At 40.5% G+C, this 26491-nt stretch overlaps 1 protein-coding gene across 1 annotated transcript in view; it reads left to right on the forward strand.

The window, feature by feature from the left end:
- Positions 1-5567: 5567 nt before the first annotated feature.
- The window catches only part of tdrd6 (tudor domain containing 6), a 34412-nt gene continuing 13488 nt past the window's right edge, over positions 5568-26491 (forward strand). The window contains exons 1-9 of the mRNA XM_060915703.1: positions 5568-10857; positions 10943-11067; positions 20424-20497; positions 20599-20662; positions 20762-20816; positions 21546-21613; positions 21697-21739; positions 21855-21925; positions 22958-23022. Of these exons, the coding sequence (XP_060771686.1) occupies positions 5568-10857; positions 10943-11067; positions 20424-20497; positions 20599-20662; positions 20762-20816; positions 21546-21613; positions 21697-21739; positions 21855-21925; positions 22958-23022 (5855 nt within the window). The remainder of the gene's footprint in view (positions 10858-10942; positions 11068-20423; positions 20498-20598; positions 20663-20761; positions 20817-21545; positions 21614-21696; positions 21740-21854; positions 21926-22957; positions 23023-26491) is intronic.

The following is a 26491-nucleotide window of genomic DNA, read 5'->3' on the forward strand; positions in this document are numbered from 1 at the left end:
GGCAAAGCGTTACTACTTGATGTAGTTTGGACATAAAAAAAAAACCCAAACTGCTAGCAGCTTAGTAATGTACCACAAATTTCTGAAATGAGAGATTGTGAGCGGAGTTCTGGAATGTAGATAAGCTATAAATATTCTCAAGCTCTGTAGCAATAGTGTAAAATATTTTTGGCTTTTTTATGTTCTGTATGTACTTTAAATGTCTCATTTTAAACTTGATAATATCATGTAAATATGATTTCTATTCACAAAGTTAGTAAACGGGTAATTTAAAAAAATACAGATGTTATAATGGACTTGAGTGATGCTGGTTTTTTTTTATTTTTTATTTTTAGGTTTTACATGCGATATTTAGCATTTCCTTTTTTTGGTGAAAATGGTGATTTGCTGACATTTACAACAAGTAAAAATAATTTGTTTTGGATGTAAATAAAGGGTTAATGCTGAGAAACCAGACTTGGCAAATTTTGCAAAGTAGGTTACATATGCTCCCTGACTAAAGCCTAAAGAAGAAGAAAAGGAGAATCTGGGTGCATGAAATCCTGCAGCACATAGATGACTGCTAATCTCAGACTCCTGGCATTCCCGCATGTCACAGACCCACTCAGTCAGTGGTGTGACAGACACACTGTGCATACATAAGACATATGCCTGTGTGTTTTGCTTTGAGATTGCTAATAAATGAACCTTTAATACAAACAGGTAGCCTAAATTGTGGCTGTTTACGGTGGGCGTTCCCACTGTAAAAGAGAAACCAATCGAAACCGAAAGTGAAAGTAATTATCCTGCCATTACCATGTGAATATTTTGGCTACATCCACACGGCAACGAGATATTTATTTATTTATTTATTTTTAAAATATCGCGTCCACATGGGCAACGGATCAGTAAAATATCAGGTTCATATGGCAACGCTTGCTGAAAACGATGCAATACACATGCCACACCACTACGTGCGCTGTAAGACGGTCCCATCGGAGACACCAGAACAATAGAAGTAGACGCATGCACATAAACCCCGTCTTCTGTAACATTTAGCATTAGCCACATAAAGTTTTGATTGTTAATCAGTAGCGTAAAACGAAAGATGCGGAAAGAGGAATGAACGGGGGTAGATGGAAGCCGGTACGCCATCATCAGGGGTGATCAGGCTTTTAGGCAGGATTTTTTTTTAGGGAGTCTAACTTTTTTGCAGGTGTCACTGTATGTGGCGAGGTGTAGCGGCGCGTTGAGCGCCGCTGGCACGAGTGTTTTAGGGGGTTCCGGGGGTACTCCCCCGGAAAATTTTGAAATTTCTAATGCTCTCAAATGCTATTTCCTTCATTTTGACAGCAAATTTTGAGCAATACAGCCAAGTGTTTTTGCCTTTGTTACAACATTCTTGTATCAATAGTAAGGCTGGACTGGGGGGAGGCATGTGTGCATGGAAAAATTCAAGCCAGATTCATTTTAGGTAAAACAACTTTCTTTAATGTCTTAATGTAAACAAAATGGTTTCACTGCAACAGTCCACTGGCAACAATATGTTTACAACCGCCTGGGGGCCTTGAGGTACAACTTTCTGGCGGCAGCGAAGTCGAATTCCGGCATGGGAATTCGGGCATAGCTGAGCCTGATGAGCCGATCCAGCTGCTCAATGCAGAGGAGAGTGCGTGCTTTTGTCTTGATTCTGTTCTGACAGGAAAACACGCGCTCCGCCTCCGCATTGCTGACCAGCACAATCAGGCAGCAGCACATCAGCTTGAACACCTCTGAAAAATACATGAAGAGCAAACTCATTACCACAATGGCACTGCTGAGCAGTACATTCAGGAATCGGCACAGCTCGAAACTTTAACACTGCTGGGAAAAGAAATAAATGGGAAAATTGAATTGAATTGAAGATTTAGTATAACAAAGAAAAAAACACACAGGAAATATGGCTAAGTCTTCAAACATTATAATGGTATTCGTTTTTTCAATAGAAACCCATTAATTACAAAGCTAGAAGGTAAAAACCAAGGTACTAAAAATTTACATTTAGGTATGAAAAACCTTCAAATTGTTCTCACCTTTGAAATGCATGCAACACACAATAACTTTTCAGGTAGAATGACCCCAGTACTAATTCTAAACATTTCTATCTTGGTGGAATTGAGCAGCGCCCTATGGTGGCTGAGATATGACGAATGTGACAACCATAACTTGTGACAACCAACCCCGGTCATCCCTATTTATTCATGCAAGAAACCTGGCTGTCTAGTTATGGGATTGTGATAGTTTTTTGACATTCCAAGCCTATCAACAGTTACAGAAGAAAAAAAAAAACTTACATGAGTTCTCTTCTGAAAGAAGTTGGAAATCGTTGTTTGCCTTCCTCTTTTCTTCATTTTCTTCCTGTCATGCCCAAAAAACTCAGAAAAATCTATCTTCTATCTTCCTTACCAAATATCCCACGTGTTCGTCCTTTTCACGTGCGTTCTTTGGAATCCCAGCATCCTTTAGAACGTGTCGTATTTGATTATTGTTTAGCCTACTAGAAATACTACCCGCCGGCTCGACTACCACACTCTCCACTACGTAGCCTGTAATGTTGGGAAAATCTGCATGAAAATGTGTTATTTACTGTTAAAAGGATTTATTCGGGATAAATAACATGTCAGGTAAGGCCGGTTTTCTATAGACTACATTCCACATTTAGCTGCGGCAATATAGTCTACGGCTATATTGTCTGGATATTTATGCCAGTGTCTCCTAGGCATACATCTTTTCCCCCTCTGCTCTGGGAACGCATATTACAAGTGCTTTGTACACCAAATTTATTTAATAACCCATTTATTTATAACGAGGGCTCTCACAACTTTGAAATTAGTGCAGCCATAGAAACGCGTGTTTCTGTAGCTCTGCGGCGGGTGCCTATATTTTGTACTCTGGGCTCGTGCTGTTGCTATGGTAACCCTGGGCGTCTTCGGGAAAGACAGCTGTCAAAGCGAGACTTCTGAAATTTCCAAAATGGCGGTGTCAACAAAGCTTGTAGATCCTCGGAAAGCTCAGACTCGGCGATTTTTTAACATATTCAGCTAAGTTACCGGACATAACACGGGCGGAAATATTAGGGCGTCTTTAGGGCGTCGTACTAAAAAGTAGGGCGTCCAATTTCTTGTTTTTTTCAGTACAGGGCGTCGAAAAGACGCCCAGACGCCCCTCTATCTAAAAGCCTGGGGGTGATAGCGTTCTGGCGCCGCGCCGGATTTCCGGCGCGCCGTGGCTGGGGGAAAAAAAAAAAAATCTAGTTCGCCCATTGTCCTGTGTCATTCTGAGATGCGCAGATAGACAGTAAAGGGAATTCCGAATTCCCTTTACTGTCTATCTGCGCATCTCAGAATGACACAGGACAATGGGCGAACTAGATTTTTTTTTTTCCCCCCAGCCACGGCGCACCGGAAATCCGGCGCGGCACGCCGGAACGCTATCACCCCTGCAACATTCTGATATCCTCCAGAATTCTTTAATGGTCTGGAATAAATTGAATGCTACACGTTGATGATTACTTTGTTCTTCTACACCCTTTTTGAGGAATGTATTGTCGGACTTAAACCAACATCTGAAGAGGTGAGATCGCTCCTTTTTTTTTTTTTTTTCCTATGTTTGCTGGCAGGATTGTTTTTGGAAAGCGCACGGGCGGTGCACGGTTTGGTACTGCTTCCACAGTGTTTGGACTAAAGACTCTGCCCTAAGGGCTATTCTCTCACTCACACACTTTGCACCATTGCACAATAAATATTCACAGTGAAAATATTTTGTAAGCGTGTTTCATGAACCAAGTTATAGGATTTGTTGACAACTCGCATCGAGTTCGTTACACTTCTACCCGGCGTGAAGCACTGACAGTCATGTGGTTGTGATGTCATCGTAAACAAATCCGTTCTACTCATCCAAACGACTTCGTAACGGTGCCGTTGCCATATTTTTTTCACTCTGGAACTCATTCTCAAAAGATTTCGTTTTGGGGCACCCAAAACGCTGGTGCCGTGTGGACGCCAGGCCGAAACGATAATTTTATCAGATTCACCTGAATCCGTTGCCGTGTGGACAGGACCTTTGTGAATGCATAAGTGGGCACTCTGACTCGGGTATGAGTAAGGTGACAAGTTTTGTTTCATTTAATTGAGGTAATTAAATAATATATATTTGGCAGTGGGCAGACAGGAAAGTGTATCAGACATGAGACCTCGCACCGCATAATTTTTTTTTTTTTTCCTTTTTTTACATGATCCACAGATAGTATTTGTGTATGTGCTGCATGTTCAGACAATGTCACATGTAAACAATTACCTGATTGGTTAGATGTTTTATCGACTCAGGTTCAGGTGTGGAAAAATCGGTCCAGAAGCAATCTCGCCAATACTGATAAACCCAGGCCTCGGCTATAGGTATTGTTATTGGTCTGGTGTGACCACCAACCATGTAAACTGCAGGGGACCGATGTAGTTATAATTATATTTGTGGTGTGGGACCAGGCCCCCCAAAAATTATTACTCTTTGTTTTAATCACTTGAAAATGAAAATCTGAGGCACATATTGAATGTGTAGTGAAAATGAGACCAGGCAATTATCCAGTACCCAATATTATCTGGCCAATCCCAGCAAAAAAACAGTGGATCAGACATCTGAGGTTACATATCTTGTATCAGATCCTGTAATGAGGTTAGAATTCAGTTTAGAACAAACATTTATTTTGAACTGGACATATTTGCCCTTAAAGAGACCTGTCTGGTTTTTCTTTTGTTAGGATTGATATTTTTATTTGGTCTGTATTTATACATTATTTTATGTTTACTGTATGAGATTTTTGCATACCAATTTTCTGAATTTCCTTGATAATTAAATACACTGAATGCATGGTCAGTGTTTTTTGAAGATGATCATGATGGTGTCAAAGTTTTAAGAGACCGAGCTCGTTGGGGTCTTTCAACACTTGTTTTGTATAAAATCCCTAAAGGTCTTTAGTTTGATTTGAAAACCTGATTCAAAGGAATGTTTTTGTTTCTCTGCCATGCCATCAAGTGAATGTTGCAGTTTTGCTCAGAATGCTGCAATTGTTTTGAACAGTTGTGCATCAGCTATAAACCAGATCCCTCTGATTCACGTCCGGCAGCATCACACCACCCCATGTGCGTTTTCCTCTAACAACATAACAAATCCCACTAAAATGACGTCGGTGCAAGGAGTATATGGTTTAGTTATTGTTTCCTGTGTTACTAAGACAATAAAATGAACAAATGTTACAGTAATCCTGTATTATAAATATAGAATGAATAAACATGTAGGAAGGTCAATGCTTGAAATCTCAAATTCATAATGCCCATTGGGGGGGGGTTTGCCCAAAAAGTTCTGGAACCTCTGCCCTCACACCAAGTACTGCACTGGTCTTTTATTCTCTGATTGAAACATTAAACTCTATGTTCTTGTTTACAGGTCTACATCAAAAGCTGCACTTCATTTTTTTTTTTCTTTCTGTTTGTAGATACCTTGTCATCGGTCATTGAAAAATTCTTGAATTATTTGAAAACCTGGAAAACGGCACAATGTGTTCAATTCCTGGGCTTCCATCACTTGGCTCAAATGTGACTGTGTTCATTACCAGAGTAAATGTGAACCCTCACTGTGTTCTGGTGGAGTTTTGGGGTAATTTTGTTCAGGATCAGAAACTTGCATATCAACAAATGAAAAAGGAGATTCAGTATCCCAAAGAAGTATTTCATGAAGGAGAAGGCAAGCCTGGTGACCTATGCCTTGTACGGGTCTATGAAACATGGTACCGAGCCCGTATAGTGTCAAGAAATGAGCCTTACTACAGTGTGTTTCTCATTGATGAAGGCAGAACACTAGGGGCCCATATCAGCTTTTTGGCGTGGGGCCAAACTGATGTGTTTAACCTGCCTCCTGAAGTTGAATTTTGCATTCTTTCCAATGTCCTGCCATTGTCTACTGAAAATAGATGGTCAAAAGTGGCCTTGGGGTTCATGAAATCATTCTGCGGTAAAGCATTTACTGCCTGTGTTCTGGATTTTGCTGTACCCCAGCGTGCATTTCTACTTGATATTCCATGTCTGTCTAAGCAAATGCATGAGATGGGATTTGCAAAACAGTTGTCAAATGAAGAGTTCAAAGACTTTGTTTCAAGGTCTTTACAGTCTGATGCTGAGTCTGTAGAGCCGTTGAGGAGTGCATCCAAGGGATATGAGCCAGTTGAACAAATCAAACAGCTGTGTTACATGTATCCAGAGTTACAAGCTGAAACCACGGAGACAGTGCTAGTCACAGAAGTAAACAATCCCCTGCGTGTCTTCTGTCAGCTAAAGATTTTCTCCCTGGAACTCAAGAAACTGACAGAGCAGATAACGCAGCATTATGAAAGAACAACTGGATTTCATTTTGCAAGACCTGAGAACTTGGGAGCTCCTTGTGCAGCAAGAGGAACTGATGGAAAGTGGTATCGCTCTGTTTTGCAGCAAGTCATTTCCACCAGTGATGTAGCTGAGGTGCTGCATGTGGATTATGGGAAGAAACAATTTGTTCAAGTAGATCATGTTAGACCACTGGCCCCAGAATTCTTCCGAATGCCTGTTGTGACTTATGTTTGCTCTCTCCATGGAGTTATTGATCGAGGTGTTGGGTGGACGGTTTCACAGATGGATTATCTGAAGTCATTACTGCTCAACAGAACTGTCATTGCCAAATTTGAGTATCAAAGCCTCTCAGAGGGTGTCCACTACGTCACACTCTACGGAAATGAAAACGCAAATATAAACAAATTATTTGGCTCGAGAGAGAAGTGCTTAATAGATTCAAGATACCTTAAAGATTATACCATGCACAAGATTGGAACATGTCAGAGGTGCCAGATTTCAGTTGAAGGTGAAACGCAAGAAATGGAGGATTTGAAAGGGATTTTGACAGAAGATTTGTCACTGGTTACTGACCATGTGGCTGTTGTGCAGCATGTTGATAGCCCCTCAAAGTTTTGGATCCAGACAAATAAATATGCTGCCGAGTTTGACCTGCTAATGAATGGCCTGAGGGAGCTGTATAGTGATCCGACCAGAGTTAGTGGATTGATTAGAAAGCCAGTAGCTGGTCGTCTTTGTGTGGCCAAAGCTAAAGATGATGTGTTCTATAGGGCTGCTATTTGTGAAGTCATTGAGACCAAAGCAGAGGTTTTCTTCCTTGATTATGGAAACAAAGAATTGGTAGATTGTAGCAACCTTCGTGAGTTGCCCCTCAGGTATCGAAACATACCAGCCTTGGCAATTAAGTGTGCTCTTCATGGCATTCAACCCAGAAGGAAAGAATGGGATCTAAATGCCACGTTATTCTTTTCTAAAGTTGTTGCAGACAAAGTCCTTGATGTTCGCATACTTGCAAAGACCCAAGACACGCACCTTGTCCAGGTCATTGATTCCATGTCGGATGGAGAAAAAGACTTTTCAAAACTGCTCCTTAGTACAGGTTTTGCGGACATGGAAGCTATAGATAAACCTGTGGTCACACCATACGCTACAGTGGTACAGACTTCTGATGCGTTCAAAGCAAGTGATGTTTCACCGTCCTCCAGTTCACCTGCTGTAAAAGCTACTTTCAAGGAGCACTTGTTTCCAATTGGCAGTTCATTTGATGTTACAGTTTCCTACATTGAGAGTCCAAATGACTTCTGGTGTCAGAAAGTTAATGATGCAAAATTCCTGAAACTGCTAATGCAAGATCTCCAGAGGTACTATGGGAGCTCTGAATTTCAGCCTCCTTTGGAAGCTGCCTGTGTTGCTCTTCATCCTGAAAATAGAATGTGGTCTCGAGCTTTGGTCATTCAAAGGCACCAGGCTTCTCATGTAACTGTCCTCTTTGTTGATTTTGGGGAAACGAAGAGAATTTCCATTTATGACCTTCGGCCCATTGATCCAGAATTTCTTAAGCTGGAAGGACAAGCTTTTCGATGCTGCTTGTATAACTTGGGCAGTCCGGTCTCTCCTTCCACTTTAGTATGGAGTCCAGATGCTATGTTGCAGTTTCGAGAGTTTGTGGACAAGGCAGCTTCAATGAATGTAGTGTTAAAATGTACTGTATATGCTGTGATGTGCAACACTCAGAAAGTGGTGTTCAATGTAGTGGATTTGGAGAGTCCTTTCCAAAGCATCTGCAGCCTTCTTTTCCAGAAAGATCTGGCTGACCATGAATCTAAAATGGTAGCTCTGCCACCTTTAAGGCTGGATACGTACTATTACTCTTCACACAGCATCAAAACTGGGTCTGAAGAAGGCGTATGGATCACCTGTGTGAAAACTGTCAACCAGTTCTTCTGTCATTTGCAAAGAAATTCTGTGCAGATTGGTGAACTTGCAGATAAAGTCAACAGCTTATGCAGTCAGCTCCAGAGGGTTAATTGTCCAAAACCCCCTGGGAATGTTTGCTTTGCAAAATATACTGATGGGCTGTGGTACAGAGGACAACTTAAATCTATAAAGCCTCCAGTTGTAGTACACTTTGTGGATTATGGCGATACCCAGCAAGTTGAGAAATCTGACCTCTTACCAGTTCCAGTTGAAGCTGCTGAAATTGTGGCAGTACCTGTGCAAGCAATTGAGTGTGGGCTGTCTGATGTGCCTGAAAAAGTTTCAAGTGAAGTGAATAACTGGTTTGAAAATTTTGTGACAGATCGCCAACTGAAAGCCTTGATAGTAGCCAAAGAACCATCTGGTAAATTGATTGTTGAGCTGTATGATGGGAAAACTCCAGTAAATGCAATAATCAGAGAGAAATTTCACATCGAAGTTGGCAGAAACGAGCAAATAACTGTAAAAGGACTTGATGTCAAGGATCAACAGCTGTCATATAGGGTGTCTGAAAGACGTAAAGTACCACTGTGGACTCCTGAAAAACACTGGCGAGCTCAAAGTGCAGACGCGGAAGAAAGCTCAGGAAACGTTATTGATGGGGACATGAAAAAAGTCCTTGTCCCAGTAATGTTGAAGCAACATGATGTTCTTCCTAGAGAATCTCATGGTAAATCTGAACATGCCAAACGGAATGTCTTTAAACAAGCAGAGCTCCCTGTAAAAGTAGTCAAACCAGGTCTGGAAGCTGAAGTATTCATCTCGCATTGCAATAGTCCTTTGAGTTTCTTTGTCCAGTTGGTAACAGATGAAAGTGACATTTGGTCTCTTGTGGAAAAGTTGAATGATGGTCAGTCAAAGCATGTACCTGTTAACCCTGCTGACCTCTGTGAAGGTGACTTGGTTAGTGCAGGGTACCCAGACGATAACCGTTGGTACCGTGCCGTTATAAGAAAAGCTCTGGTCAATGATGTGGCTGATGTAGAATTCATTGACTTTGGAAATACTGCTGAAGTCTCTGTCTCAAAAATATGCGTTCTGGACAAGACATTTTCCCAGCCAAGGTATAGCATTCATTGCTCGCTGAGTGGTGTGGTCAGTGTTGACACTGATGCGGCCTCTAATTTCAAAATGGAGATTGAAAACAATGCTGATGGGGTTTTGTGTAAATTTATCCAACAGTCCGGTTCTGTATGGGAGGTCAAACTTGAAGTCAATGGTGAGCTGTTGGGATCTGCTTTCTCCAAAGATGCAAATGTCATAACTGTAACAGATGCACCCAAGAGCCCAGATACTGACTTCAATTTGTGTACTTATAAGAATTCTGATATAGTGACTGGACAGATATTTGCTGTATATGCCTCAGTCATTATTGGGCCACAGCTCTTCTGGTGTCAGTATGCAGAGGCAGAAAAACTGCAGGAGATTTCTGATATAATCCAGAAGATTGGTAGTAATTTGGAAAGTGGAGCTTTGACTGTGGAAACCCTATCAACTGGAAGTGGATGCATTGCCCTTTTTGATGAGGACCAACTATGGTATCGTGCAAAGGTGACCTCAGTTGAAAAGGACGTGCTCTCGGTTCTGTTTGTTGACTATGGAAATGAATCAAAAGTTAAAACAAGTGACATTCGACCATTGCCATTTGAGGTGTCTGATTTACCTCCTCAGGCATTTGCCTGTCAGCTTGATGGTTTTGATGTGTTGGAGGGGTCCTGGGATGATGAGGCAGCGGATGAGTTCTTTGAGCTAGTCAATGACCGGCTCTTGAAGGTAACGGTTCTGAAATTGGCCAGTTCATGTGATATGGTGCCTTGTCATTTTGTTGAGTTGGAATGTGAGGAACGCATCATCAATGATGAAATGAAAAAATGTTGGACTCAGATCAGCAAGAGGACATCACTTGAACTAGAAAACGCACCATCTGCAAGTTTCCCAAATTCAACTACTGTGACTGAAACATCCTCTCTCTGTGTAACTGAACCTGTAGTAAGACTCAAGGACCCCCTTTGTGCAGCAACGGAGTATCTGCAGAATGCCACTTGCATTTCTCCCCTTGAAATGCAGGTAGAATGCGATTGCACTCTGACTGAGCATAAGGAACTAGCTGGATCCACAGATTTGCTGGATAAAAGAAATGTTGCTGTGGGTAAGATGCTTTCTCAAGATGAAGATCTTGACTTGACTTCAGCAGGCATTGAAAAACCTGAGAATTATGGAAAAAGGTTTAGTGTGATGGATACAAATGTGAATGCGGCTATTTTGGGCATTCATTCCAGTCAACCTACGAATGTTGTCAGAGAATACCCGTTAGACTCCACAGACATTATGAGTAAAGGAGCATCCACAGATGAGAACCAAGTGGAAACTGTGGAAAGTGTATCTCCAGAAGGTCAGTCTTGTGATGAGGTCTGCGAAAACGTGTACGGATCAGTTTCAGAACACAAGGAGAATAAGACTCCATCTGATCATGAGATCATTAAATCAGGTACTTGTCGCATGCAAATCCTAGAATTTTTTTTTGACACATAACAGTTCCTATACATGTTCGAGATTCTTTTGTTTTCGAGAAGACTTGGGAAATATAAGGAGGGCTGCAGAGAGCAGTGCAGTTGGGTCTGAATGTGTGATCTGGTCTCATGTACACAAGAGTTGGTGTCGGGCACAAACGTTAAAGATTTCTGATGATTCTACTTTGGTAAGCACATCTTTTACTGTGAATATATCATATGAATTTTTTTTTTAAAATTTATTTATTGCTTGCACTCTTGTCTACAAATTCTATGTACATATAGGTACTGCTTTTGGGCCATAATTCTGTGGTGATGGTGGATCCAGTGAACATCTTTGAAATTGTACCAGAAGAATCACTGCAGGTATGAACCATTCATAGATTTGCACATGCTGCTGTTGTGATTTGCTGAACTATTCAGATTTAGGAATATAGCTGCAGTTGTAGCAAAATGCTGTTTTTTTGTTTTTGTTTTTTTTTTTTTAAGTAAAAAGACCTTTGATGATGAAACAAGTGTTCTGGCTCCTGAGTGGTACAACAGAAAAGCGTTTGCTCCATCACTGTTCCAGCGAGCTTTCCAATAAGGCAGGGCACCAGTGATAATTGTGGGCAATTTTGCATGCATCACTGTAGACCAGGGGTCATCAAACTGCGGGCTGACTCCGGCCCTATGAGGCAATCCCCAAAAGTGGTCATGGCCTATTTTTTTTAAAATTGCTTTTTGGCAAATATGTCTGCATCTTGTATTTTGTTGATTTTACAAATTAAAATTGATATTTAGTTATAAAATGAACTATTCATATTTTCCGAATTTTCGTCATATGCTCGCGATCAAGCAGTGACAGGCAGCGCACGCACAGAGAACTGTCAGTGTTCAGGACAGCAAAATGGCGAGCGGTAAGCAAAAAGCTGACAGAGTGCAGAGTTTTTAAAGAACAGTGGACCACCGATTTTATTTTTTCGTTCAGTGTAAGGACCGTGCAGTTTGTCTTGTATGTAAAGAAAGCGTGTCGGTTTTCAAAGAATATAATCTGCGTCATCACTATGAAACCCGCCACAAAGAGTATGCTAGTTTGCGAGGGCAAACAAGAGAAGACAGGATTCGGAGGATGAAATGCGGACTGGCTGCACAACAATGTATTCCTTCGCCAAACCCAGATCGACCAGGCTGCTGTCTGAGCTAGCTATAAGGTAGCTCACCTACTAGCTACCCATGGAAAGCCGTTTACTGATGGGGACGTTGTTAAAGTATGCATGCTTGCTGTGGCCGAGGAGGTGTGTCCCGACAAGAAGGATGCGCTCAACGCGGCGAGTCTCTCTACACCTACTATGACCAGGCAAACCGAAGATTTGGGGGACAGCATGTATGACCAGCTGAATGAGAGAGCGTCAGAATTCGAGGTTTTTGCTTTGGCCATGGATGAGAGCAATGACGTGCAGGACACAGCACAACTGCTGTGATCTATTGATCTATTGCTCATATTATAATTTCACTTTTTTTTTTAAATGTATTCATTTTATAGGCCTATTTATTTGACCTTTATTAAGTGCTGCACACAATTATTATTAATAATATCAACAGGCCTACCTACAATTTATAATTTTTCACTCACCTTTGCCAGTGTCGATCACCTCAACTAGGCAGATGTTTCTTACCTTGACAGCTTTGATGTTTTTATTACAAAATAAATAAATGGAATATCTGTGGTATTTTCAAATTAAAACAAAGTGTGAAGACTCGATTACTACTTTTGCAAACCACTAGTAAAGATAAACAAATGTGCCAGGAATCAAGTGTGGGTATAGTAGTGTGGATGGCTGTGCCAGGCTAGTAATCTCTACTACACAATGAGGCCTGCTGGTGGTCATATTTGTCTGGGTCATACAATTCTATGTTGTATAGCTGACCCGACCCCGGCCCCCTATCACAGTCAGGAACGACAATGTGGCCCCCAGAGAAAAAAGTTTGGTGACCCCTGCTGTAGACAAAGAATGTATCATGTAAAATGAGCCATACTGGACAACTATGCAGGGTAGATTACTTTTGTAAAATAAAGTAAGAAAATCTGAAACTTCTTAGTTAACCAATTTAATACAATGCTTCATAATGTCATGTCTGCATGTGTTCATGTTTGGCATGCCTTGAACTGTCACTCTCATCCATGTGCATTTTTGCTTTGAGTGAGCAGCGTGCGCCGCAAAGACATTTTGGAACCGTTTGCCAGCATGCTCGTTCAATATACTCTCAGCACTTGCATCTGTTCATCACCCATTAACATGACATCTAAGGTTAGTTAGTAATACTAATAGTGTTAATTGATCATTAAATTAGTCCGGGATATTAATGGTACATTAGATCTAGTCTAACACGTTAGTGACTAGGTTTTCTATAAATCAATATCCTAGTGTCTAGATCTGTCGGTCCTAACTTTTGATTGAATTTATTTAGTCCTCAACTTCTAGATGTACTTGCATTCTGGCAGAAATGCCAAGTTCTGTGAGCCCCTTGTTGCTTTTACCAATTCTTTTCTCTTTCATGCCTTTGTAGGCACCACTGTTTTTCAAACGTACCTTGCGTCACTGACTCGTTATTGTAGTAAGACAAAATGGTGGTTGGAGCATGTCTATGACCCTGCGCTAATAGTATGTTGTGATTTGGCCAGCATGTTACTTTGATTGCAAGTCGGCAACACTCGTTGGCAGGCACTTTCTTTCTGTGGCAGAACGTATGTCCCAGGTGCTTGGAAAGTTCTGGAAAATTATGAGTAGGATGCATAAAAATGTGTGTGAGACACTATTTGAGAGCAGGGCACATGTTCTGGAGGGCAGAGCACAGCACCGTGATAAAATTACCTAGCTGGAACGCTGGTCATTGGTTCGAGGTGGTGGCTGGGTTCTGTCAATATCAATCACGGTTACACTAAGCGTCTGTAAGCTCATATGTTTGGAAGAGGGCAGACAGCTGGGGGTTTTCCTTTGAGGGTGTTACAGTGCCCTGTAATACAGCATGAGCAGCAGTTTGAAAAGATGCAGTGGGCTAGCCACGTGTCCGAGTGAGCACGTGTTGGCTTTCCCCGGTTGATGTCTGCGTATGATATGGGGTGATCTGACTCGTGGGTGGTGATTGACCAAGACTTGGAGAGAGACCTGCAGGTGGAGGGTGGCTGTTTGAGGAAGTTTGTGGTGGTGTTTAAGCGGGTGTGTGGGTGGCCGCTTTTTTTTTAAATTTATTTAAATTAATCACTCCCTCTCTCTCACACCACAGCTCTGGAAAAAAATTGAGACTACTTCTATTTTTTTCTTAAATCAGTAGCTCTACGTATGGCAGCCATTTTATTCCAGTGTCTGTTAGGGGTGGGTGATACTGCAAAATTTGGTATCGATCCGATACCAAGTAAATACTGGGCCAGAATTGCCGATATCAATACCGATACTTTTTGTACTTAGAAAAGCAGCTTATCTACTTTCGTGTTGGAGAGAGCAATGAGTCATAATTTATGAAGTGAAAGCATCATCAATATGCAAATTTGAATGAAAATTTGAATTTTCATGGTCATTGAATGATCTTGTGATTTTTTTTTTTTCCCCCCCTTTAGTTATAATGATTATGATCATAATAAATCACAGGACAAAGATTGTAGGCAAATGAAAAATACTTTTTATTAACTAACTCAATGCAGTATTGCAATATTTGCAATTTTATCAACAAATTTAAATTTCTTTTTCAGTTGAGTTTTGTTCAGTTTTTGTTCATCAACAATATGAAAAATATAACAAAAAATCCCTTTCATTACACATAATTGTTTGTGAAAAATAAAGGCAATAGTGCAAATAACTAAACAAAAGCAAAATCTACTGTTGGCTCTCATTTACGACCTTTGGCTTTTTGCCCTCAAAGCCTTCCTGTGTCCAAGGAATTATCCCCTGCAGTCCCCTTTTTGGCCCTGTCCTCATGTTGAGAACTACAGATTTATAGGTTTTTGTTCAGAAACAATAACGTTAAAATTTTTCCCCTTTATTGCACTTCTCTGACTTACTAACTGTCCTGCCTTAGAGAAAATCCTTTCTGCAGGTGCAGATGTTGCAATTACTCCCAGGTGTTTCTTGACGAGCTTGCTCAGAGAGGGGAATGTTGGCTCATTCGCTTTCCACCAAAGAAGTGGATCTCCATCCCATGGAATTGGCTTCTCTTCTGAGTACCGGCGCATTTCAATAATGGCATCAGTGGCAGTTGTGCAATGCTGCTGGAATGTAAGGATTTGAGTCAAACTCTGTCCATATCCCACCTTTTGCTGCAGGTGGGGATGGAGAAGCCCCTGCGGGGGAGCTTGAGGTAGTTGCAGGAGCTGAGACAGAGCTGGTGGCAGAGCTTGTGCTTGGTTCAGGAGCTGACACTGAAGGGGCTGAGGTCTGGTTCACTAATTGCATTTCAGTGATGAGTCGTTTTTTTTCACAGCTTTAACATTTGCCATGTCACGGAACCCAAAGCTTTTAAATCTTGTGTCCAGGTAGGTGCTGACAGCAAGACCATAAAAGGTTTCAATACCTCTGAAACGGTGCTGGTATTGTGCTGACAGCTCAGCAGCTAGCTCACTACCATGGCACTCATGAGATGCAGTTGATCTCAGAAGTTGTGTAACCAGGGGAATCACTTTTGAAACTGAAACGTTTTTCAGTTGATCTCTCTCTTGTTACTTCTTCAAATGGTCTCGGGGCATCAATGGAGAGACTAACCATGAACCGGTCTTCCTCACTCAAGCACAGTGAGCGCTTTCCAAGAAGACAAAGTACTGTAGTAACAGCTTCCTTTTGCTCAAGTAGTCTCTCAAACATGTAGAACACAGAGTTCCACCTTGTTTCAACTGATTGTATCAGTTTGTGTTCTGGAAACTTCAGTTGTTTCTGAGGCTACATCCACACGACAACGGCAACGAGTTTTTTTTTTTTTTTTTAAATATCACGTCCACATGGGCAACGGATCAGTAAAATATCAGGTTCATATGGCAACGCAACGCTTGCTGAAAACGATGCAATACACATGCTACACCTCTACGTGCGCTGTAAGACGGTCCCATCGGAGACACCAGAACAATAGAAGTAGACGCATGTGCATAACTGCGCATGCGCACAGTGACTATCCCTGTCACTGTCACACGCGCACACATTCTCACTCCCTATCCTATGGATATAGTCCCTTTAAATCACGTGCTCGTTTTTTGAATGGAGACACGGAAAGAGGAATGAACAGGGGTAGATGGAAGCCGGTACGCCAACATTCTGGTATCCTCCAGAATTCTTTAATGGTCCGGAATAAATTGAATGCTACACGTTGATGGATTACTTTGTTCTTCTACGCCCTTTTTGAGGAATGTATTGTCGGACTTAAACCAACATCTGAAGAGGTGAGATCGCTCCTTTTTTTTTTTTTTTTTCCCCCTATTTTTGCTGGCGGGATTGACTCTGAGCACTGTTTTTTTCCTGAAAAACTGCTGGTTTCTAGGATATATGCTTTAATTTGCCAGTTCTTATCAATGATATGGCATGAGACAGTTAAATAAGCCTCTGTGGCTGTTGATGTCCACATATCTGTTGTGAATACAGCACTGTTTGCAACATCCAGAGATTTTTCACTTTTGAACGACACTCATTACAGTGCTGGTATCTCTCCCCCCCCAATTAAATCTTTCCTACTTGGAATCTTGTAGCGAGGATCAAGTGTCTTTACAAAACTTCTAAAACCCTCATCATCTGCCACAGATAGAGGTTGCAGGTCCTTTACAACCATTTCAGCAAGGCTCCTTGTTATAACTGTAGCTCTTGGGGAATCACCTAGGAGAAATTAAATTAAATCTATAACCTATCTGCATGTAGCCTAAATATAGGAACACTAATGTTCCTTTGACAGTTACCACAAAAGGGTTATTATATTCAGCCATTTTTTTTATATATATTTATAAATAATTCATTTAGATTTATTTCAACTGGCTGAATATATTATATGACTGTCAGGGTTGAAGTCAGTCTATATTTAATCAGTCTGCTAAAATTACAACTATGATGACACTTTGAAAAATAACATCAGCATTAGTTAAAGATGACTAATTCTTACTTTCACTTCTATAAATCAGCTACCTGGATGTTGTTGGCCATGCTGCAAGGCATCTACCAGTGACTTCTGTCTGGGTCCTGGGGGTCTGCTTGTGGTTGAGGGATTCCCCTCCTCCACCCTCTGTTTGCTTTGGAGCTCGGAGTTCTCATGTGGGTGGGTTTTAAGATGTTTGTACAAATTTCTGGTGTTGCCACAGTACCTGATTTCTTTTCTGCAAACATTGCAGGTTGCAGTATTTTGAACTGAAAAGTAAGACCAAAACGGCGTGCCTCTTTTTCTCTGCCATGTTATAATGCCAAGCAGCGCGCTGTTGAGTGACGTGACTACAGCTGGCAACACTCACAGTATAGCGGGGTTTGGGGGACAGAGCGAGCATGAGCGAAGTGAGTGAGAGGAGCGGTGTTTGCACATGCACAACCACTTTGATGTAACGGGAGTTGTGTACTGAACGTAGAGAAGAGAAACTGAAACGTACATATCTATCTCATCGCACAAATATCGATCAATACCGATACCAATGTTGGTATTGATATTTTGGATCGATTCGCCCACCACTAGTGTCTGTGCTGGAGTTCCAACACAAGCGCACCTTATTTTACTTAATGAGGTACTGATTAATGATCACCTGAACCAAATATTTAACAAGTATAAAAACCACTGCTGTGGTCATCAACATCCTCTTGCAAGAAGACCAGTTTGGATGGCAAAAACTGTGCTAGTAGTACCTTAAATTTAATTGGAATACAGAAATATCTATTCATCATGCCAAAGCAAGGTCAAGCAGCAGACATTGGGGACAACAAAGTTATAGACTGGCAGAGGGTGAAAACAACTCTCCACTGACCGGGATGATTGTCAAATCCTTCAAATCTCACTCAACCGTAGGAGGACCTCAAGTAACCTATAAAAAGAATTTCAAATGGCAGCTGGGGTTAAGTGCACAGCCAGAGTGGTTTGAAACAGGCTCCTCCGGGCAGGGTTGAAGTCAGGCAAAGCAGCAAAAAAGCCCTTCATCAACGAAAAACAAAAGAGCCAGGCTGAGGTTTGCTAAAGGCCATAAGGATTAGACTGTAGACGACTGGAGTAAAGTCGTCATCTCTGAGGAGTCCAATTTTCAGCTTTTCCCATCACCTGTTTAATGATTAGATGGAGACCTGGAGAAGCCTACAAGCCACAGTGTCTCACACCCATTGTGAAATTCGGTGGAGGATCAGCGATGATCTAGGGGTGCTTCAGCAAGGCTGGAACAGGGCAGGTTTTTGTTTGTGAAGGACGTATGAATCAAGCCATGTACAAGGTTATCCTGGAAGAAAACGTGCTTCCTTCTGCTCCAACAATGTTCCCTAACTCTGAAGATTGGATTTTCCAACAGGACAATGCTCCATGCCATGCAGTCAGGTTAATTAAGGTGTGAATGGAGGATCACAAGATCAAGACCCTGTCATGGCCAGCCCAATCTCCAGGCCTGAACCCCGAATGTGAGCAAGAGGAAGGTGGATGATCACAAGCTGTCAAACACAGCTGAACTGATTGGTGATTTGCCAATCCTGGCACAAAAATTTCAAGAGCAATGTGAAAGACTGGTGGCGTGCATGCTAAGATGCATGACAGCTATGATTTTACATGTCAGGATTATTCCTCCAAATATATTGATTTCTGAACTCCTAAGTTCAAACAATAGTATTGTGGTGTTTGAAATCCAGATCATATTCAATTTTAGACCTTGAACAATGCATAGAAAACACTTGATCTTTTGTGGTATTTTGACCAGTTGTTTTTTGCAATTAAATGCTCCAAGTGACAATATTTTTATGTGGAATTTGGAGGCAAGGTGGTCAGTAGTTTATGGAATAAAACAAATATTCATGTTCCTCAAGCATGTACCTATAGACCCCTTGCACTGATGTCACATTTATGTTAGCAATGGTTGCTGCTCTTGTCTTGGGGGACATGTGAACTTTGTTTACATACTGTTCACATACTGAAGACAAGCAAAGATGTCCATCTGTTGTCTGAAGAAAACTATAGCTTAAAAAAAAGCTCTACTACTGGACTACTTGGATCATCTTAGTCAGGAAGAAGTAAAGTACAGATATATGTGGAAATTAGAATTTATTGGTGGCTATGATCTGTACAAAATGCCTCGAAGTGACTTGGAGTAATGTAGATTTGTGGCCTAGTGTTACCTGCATAGATGTTGGCATGCACTTTTTATTTTTTTTTTGGGGGGGGAAGAGTCCCTACATGGAAGAACAGTTAAACTACAAAAGCAAGAAAACCTACGGAAGCCGAGAGAGGCCCTTCATATAATCCTTTTTATTTATTCACCTTGTTATCCCGAGATAATGACATAATTAAATCAGGATCTCGAGAAAACAACACAATTCGAGATCTCGAGAAAACAAAACCATTATTCTGAGATCTCGAGAAAACAAAACAATTATTCCGTGATCTCGAGAAAACAAAACAATTATTTCATGATCTCGAGTAAACAGCTGAGAAATGGTTCATTCAGGTATGCCAAGAGACTTGTGATATGCTGACTTCGGGGCTATTTCTCATTTTGTATAGACGCAACTTTGGTCATTAGAATGTCTGGAATAATCGATCACCTAATAAGGCAATATTTTGATCAGGGGTTGACACAGGGAGAGACTGCATTAAGTCTTTTAATAAGGGATAATTTCAAAATTAGTCCGCGGCACCTCCGCAGAAGACTGGCCCGGCTTCGTTTCTACTGACGGAGATACAGTGATCCAGCTGAGATCATGAAATAATTTTGTTTTTTCTCGAGATCATGGAATAATTTTGTTTTCTCGAGATCTCGAAATAACGGTTTTGTTTTCTCGAGATCTCGAATTAGTTGTGGTGTTTTCTCGAGATCCTGAATTAATTATGTCGTTATCTCAGGATAACAAGGTGAATAAAAAAAAGATTATATGAAGGGCCTCTCGCGGCTTCCGTAAAAACCACCTTTGTGGAAAGAACTTTTCTTGACATCAGCTTTTGGGAACAATGTTGCAAACCATGTTTAAGAGCCTTGCTTACAGGAAAGACAGTGTCTGTCTGCCCCTCAGGTGAAATTATCATGTGATGCATGACGTCATGCACAAGAGGTCTGTAAATAGTAAAACCAGAGAAAGAGAATTTTTGCAGAGGTCTCTTAATTTGTTTTAATTTTTTTTTCCAGAGCACAAGTATACTCTTTTTTTTTTTTTTTTTTTTTTTTTTTTAAATATATATAAATAAAATATTTGCTTAAATATAAAAAGTCCATATGAATTTATCTAATTTCTTGATCAAGTTTGAGGGCAGAAGTGCTACATTTACTCATGCTTGCTCAAAGGTAAATGTGTAATTTACTGAGGTAGGATGGCATTGCATAAAATTGCTTTGCGTGAATGTTACTGTTCATCACCATTGTTCATAATAGGCTGAAAAGGAAGTGGAGCATGAAGCTGAAACCTGTTTTGCTCCTCAAGATCCTTCTGGTAAGATTAATCATATGTAGAATGTAACATTTATTAAACTTTGTTCTTTTTAAAGTTGAGAAATATTGTCTGGTTTACTTGAATGTTCTATAATCTTTATCACTTTCTAGATGGTAGTGATTGGATAGATGAACGTAGCACTGGGATGGATCTAGTCCTCACTGAGGAACAGGTAAATTTGGTAAAGTTGAAGAATTTGAGAGAGATTAGTCTTTGTATTCTTGAGGGTTAAAAAAAAATTTGTTCCTTGCTTTATGACTACTTGTACTTGTTACTATAGGCTCAAGAAAAAAAACTGAACTCCTGTTTAGGTGACATGGTGGCAGAATCTGAAAGTAAGTAATATGGCCTACTTGGTTTAAAAAAAAAAAAAAAAAAAACACCACATCTTCCCAGAGGAACATCAGTTTTTATGTGGAACTGTAATGCCCATCTGACTCCATTTTGGTTTAATTACTAGAAACTTTGCAAGTGGATGTGAATAAAGGTCCAAAATTAGACCTTATTGCTCCTCAGGAAATGGTAGGCTCCTCAGGAAATGGTATTTCCTTTGTCTTAAAATTTAGATTCATATGCTTCTGATGTTGCAATGACTTTATTTTATTTTTTTTTAATTACCCCCTACAGAATCAAATGTCTGTTGCAGATGTTTCATTTGAGCAAAGTGGTAAGAGAAATGCTGCATATAAATGTAGCTGCTGCAATTTAAACACTTTTTTTTTTTTTTTCAGATGTTTTTTTTTTTTTGTACGGTTTCATCATGAATAAATCCATTCACTTTAAATTTGTAACATGATTTTGGGGTCAGTTCAGACTTTTTGATCTGCAGTGTCTGAACATGAAGATGTAAGAGTTTATAGTGCCAGAGAATGTTACTGTGGACTAGATGCACAAGAATATTGTACCTTTAAAATGGTCTTATTCTAAGAGAGAAAGGTGTGACTAGAAAACACTGTCCTAAGTATTGTTTTTAGATTCTGTATTGCCACAGACTTTTAATAATGTATTGTTGTAAGAAAAGGATCTGGGTTATGACACCCCCCCTCCCCCCCTTCCTCCTGCAGAACCAGCGATGGAATTGGCTCCAGAACTAAAAATAGCAGAGAATGTATGCAGTGTGAGGACTGTGCAGGTAATGTCCCAGTCTGTGTCCTTGGGTAAAAATAAAAAGAGGATTTTAGTCTCAAGTTTAAACAATTGTCCATACCACATCAGGTACGAACTGAGGAGATGAGTTTTCCAGCAGAGGAACAGAGAGGTCAGGTTTGCACACTTGAATTGAAATATGTTTTTAGTTTAATATGAATCCTGTCTAGAATTCAGGATCTCAAACTAAACGAATACACTAATTTAATCTTGTACACGAACATTAGAACATGTGACTAAGACGTGTGAGCAGGTACATGAGCTGATGGACTTCACACCTGCGATACCACTGCAGAAGGTACAGTTTTGGTATTTATTTCAGTTCCTAGCAGAGCTCCTCGTGTGCACAAAGTGCATATGGAGCAGAGCCCCATACTTAATAAAACTGGATCAATCTGACTTTTGATGGCCTTGACCGCATGTCATCTGTACGTACAAACCTGTACCATTTTTTAAATTTGCTTAAAAAAAAAAGAAAAACCCCATGGGATTATTTAACACATTTAACAGAAAATATTCACGACAGTTTCATGTATGTAAAAGGACTGTAGATGGATGTAAGTGCAGGAAGAGTTTTATTGAAAACACGCTAGCAAACAGATCCAAAACGGAGACAAAGGCAGAGTTGAATAACAGGCAGTGAGGCACAGACAGGATATCGGAGTACTCGCACTCCAAAAACACAAACTGGCTCAAAACCAGAATAGCGATACAAAATGCAAGGCTTTTGCAAAGTCTGTGCTACTGAGAGTCCTTATATTGTATGCATATGCTGTGATTTGTGCAGTAATCAGGAACAGGTGCATGGTAATTAATCCTAATGGCGTGTGCGTGCTTTGCAATCTGGCCTCACACTCCTGAGCTCCAACGCACGTGGATGTGAAAGACGTAACCAGACAACTGTTTGACATGTCAGGTTTGATATTTGATGGCAACTATATAGTAATGATGATGTAAAGTGAGAGCGCTAGTTCACTGCTGTCCACCAGGCACCCAGCAGAGTCACATCGTAATAAATGTTGTGGTGGTGTTTCTGGCACATGGCATGCGGTGTGAAAGCAAAGAATAAATATGTATTCGTAACTGCGATGCACATCTTATTGGTATCACGGTCAAGACAACACAGCTACTTATTGATGCTAAATACATTCATAATTCAATGGTCCATATGCTGTATTCATATGCTTCTATTCAGGTTGATTTTTGTGCCCTTGCAAATATTTTGCTCATGCACTCATTAGGAGCTCTGCTTTTAGGCACTGCCTAAATATCTATATGTACTATGAGTGCATATATGGGCCAGAGACGTAAGGCTTTAATATGTTAACAGGACCAAGAGGTGGATCGGGAGGCTGAAACTGATCTGGATACCTTCGGTGTAATGTCAGAGAAGGTGCATTTTTCTGTCTCACTAAATCTATACTGTACGTACACACACTGGAGCTTTTACTTTTATAAGACTGAGTACATGAGCTTTGTTCATTTAACAGCATGCAAGTCTCCCCAAAACCTACATGTAGTTTGAGATTTCCTAATTTTGTTGTTTTGTGTGTTAATAGGCTGAAGAAACTGAGCCTCAAACCGTAGAATGTTTTTCCTCTCAAGAAACTACTGGTAACATGTATTCCATTTTAATTTAGCATTTGTGAAACCTGCATCCTGACGTGTTTCAAGACTTTTCTGATGGTTTAAATTATTTTTTATTTTTTTAAATGGTTATAATGAAGACATGGATGAAAAGCCTTGTGCTGGGGTGGACCTTGTCATCTCTGAGGAACAGGTACATGAGTTTTGAGAGTTTGAGAGGGCGTATGGTCACCATGAGAGTTGAACTGAATACTTTGTCCTCACATCACATATCAAATATTTTAGACTTTTGATTTATTTCCCCTGAACGTTACTTATAGCAGTCAAGTTAAATGGCTTTTTTTTTGGGGGGGGGGGTACTGTTGCTGCATACATGATTTTCATGATCAGGAAAATGTATTAAATGAACATTCCAGCATAAAACTGGTTTGCAGGTGCATCTCAAAAAATTTGAATATTGTTAAGTTCAGTATTTTCCATCAGTTATTTAAGAAAGTGAAAAACTTAATATATTCTACACTCATTACATATAAAATGTTTCAAGTATTTTTCTGTTTTAATTTTGGTAATTATGGCCGACAATGTGAAAAATTTAAAGAAAAATCTCTACTAGAATATTTTTTTTCGTAATTTAGTTCAAAAAGGTGAACTTTTCTATATTCAGTACACAAAGTGGAAAAAGTTCATCTTTTTTTAAAATTTTGATTATGGTTTACAGCTCATGAAAATAAAAAAAATCCAGGATCTCAAATTATTAGAATATTTAATTTGGAGCTTGAGTAAATAACTATACTGTTTGAATAAACACCGTGCATCTCTCGGTCTAGTTCAGTACACGCAACCACGTTCATAGGGAAGACTGCTGACCTGACGGTTGTCTCGAACACCATCATCGACACCCTCTATGAGGAGGGTAAGCCACAAAAGGTCATTGCTGAAAAGGTGCACAAGCAACAGGGATGACGGGAGCCTTCAAGTAATACAAACGCCTAAATAAATTCACTCTTCCCTATGACTCTGTGAAAATAAAGATAGTTAAGAGAATTTTCACCCACAATGCAATTGCGAACAATAAGCCTTTTGATGATAAAGTGGAAAAACAAAACACTAAAGCGGCATGATCGAGCAGATGGGAATTGCGGCATTTTGTTGTGATGTAGATCAGGGAATCTCCAGAAACCGGAAGTGCGCGCACAGCGTTTGAAGCCAGGACTTTTAAACATTTCCATCACTACCAAAGGAATACAAACAAGCCCAGTCACTTAATAACATGTCAGTTTATTTAGAAATATTATGGTATTAATGCAGTATTCCTTTGTGGTACTTTACAACACTGACAAGGTTTTTAAATAATGCTGACTCCCAAATAATTTCACTCTTCTTCTCTGTGAAAATAAAGCAATCTGGCTGACAGATGGCGCACTCTAGTGTACACATACTCCAGTATTGAAAATGCTTGAAAACAATGACACTCTCAGGCTTGAACAGTGGGTAGGTACTCTTAGGTAGCTGGGAAAATATTTTATTTTAGCCGTCAGGTAGTAAAATAAGTAGACTAGATCTACACTAGCTCTGTTCTGCTACACTGGCTGCAGTCTAATGACTACTTTCTACTACAGTTGTCTACACTAAGGCCCTGTCCACACGGCAACGGATTCAGGTGAATCTGATAAAATTGTTTATCGTTTCGGCCTGGCGTCCACACGGCACCGGCATTTTGGGAACCCCAAAACGAAATCTTTTGAGAACGGGTTCCAGAGTGAAAAAATCTGGCAACGGTGCTGTTGCGAAGTCGTCTGGATGAGTAGAATGGATTTGTTTATGATGACGTCACAACCACATGACTGTCAGTGCTTCACGCCGGGTAGAAGTGTAACGAACTCGATGCGAGTTGTCAACAAATCCTATAACTTGGTTCAGGAAACGCGCTTACAAAATATTTTCACTGTGAATATTTATTGTGTAATGGTGCAGAGTGAGAGAGAGTGAGATGATAGCCCTTAGGGCAGAGTCTTTAGTCCAAACACTGCGGAAGCAGTACCAAACCGCGCACCGCCCGTGCGCTTTCCAAAAACAATCCCGCCAGCAAAAATAGGAAAAAAAGGAGCGATCTCACCTCTTCAGATGTTGGTTTAAGTCCGACAATACATTCCTCAAAAAGGGCGTAGAAGAACAAAGTAATCCATCAACGTGTAGCATTCAATTTATTCCGGACCATTAAAGAATTCTGGAGGATCTCAGAATGTTGGCGTACCGGCTTCCATCTACCCCCGTTCATTCCTCTCTCTCTCTCTCTCTCTCTCTCCATCTACCCCTGTTCATTCCTCTTTCCGTGTCTCCCTTCAAAAAACGAGCACGTGATTTAAAGGGACTATATCCATAGGACAGGGAGTGAGAAGGTGTGTGCGTGTGACAGTGACAGGGAAGAACCTAGGCTCATGCTCGCCCTGAATTTCTCTTAAAGTGAAGGCAGAAGAACGTTCAGCGCCTGGCCAGGCTTTCTATGTATTAATTTACATAGACGTTTTAATATGAAATATAAATAAGTGTCTTAGACAATAGATACTATTTTACGCTACTGACCTATAATCAAAACTTTATGTGGCTAATGCTACAGAAGAAGGGGTTTATGCGCATGCGTCTACTTCTATTGTTCTGGTGTCTCCGATGGGACCGTCTTACAGCGCACGTAGAGGTGTGGCATGTGTATTGCATCGTTTTCAGCAAGCGTTGCGTTGCCATATGAACCTGATATTTTACTGATCCGTTGCCCATGTGGACGCGATATTTTAAAAAAATAAATAAATAAAAAAATCTTGTTGCCGTTGTCGTGTGGATGTAGCCTAAGTGACATCTCTGTGCCACACTGTGCTTTTGGGAGGTCTGTATTCGATAGGCAATTGCTGAATTGGAACACAAACAATTATTTTATCTTGGCCTGAGTTCTAACTTACTGACAGAAATTACTATTGTACTAACAATTACGTCAGGTAAAAGATTCTAACAGCTGGTATTGGTAATTATTAATGTAAACAAAAACAGGTGGTCTGTTACAATCCACCACGTCCACATGTCAGCTTACTGAGATCGGAGTGGCAGTCACTCATCTCATTGTGGTTGTCAGTCACTACGTTTACATGCACATAGAGAGAATCGAATTTCTGCCATTGCTCGACTGAAATCGAAGTTCAAAATGCCATGTATACACCTTAATTCGGCTGAAATTGAACCGAACTTGATTTCTCGGAATCGAGCTACACGACCTAGGTTATGCGAT

This window comes from Neoarius graeffei, chromosome 3 (assembly GCF_027579695.1).
Source record: "Neoarius graeffei isolate fNeoGra1 chromosome 3, fNeoGra1.pri, whole genome shotgun sequence".
Lineage (NCBI taxonomy): Eukaryota > Metazoa > Chordata > Actinopteri > Siluriformes > Ariidae > Neoarius > Neoarius graeffei.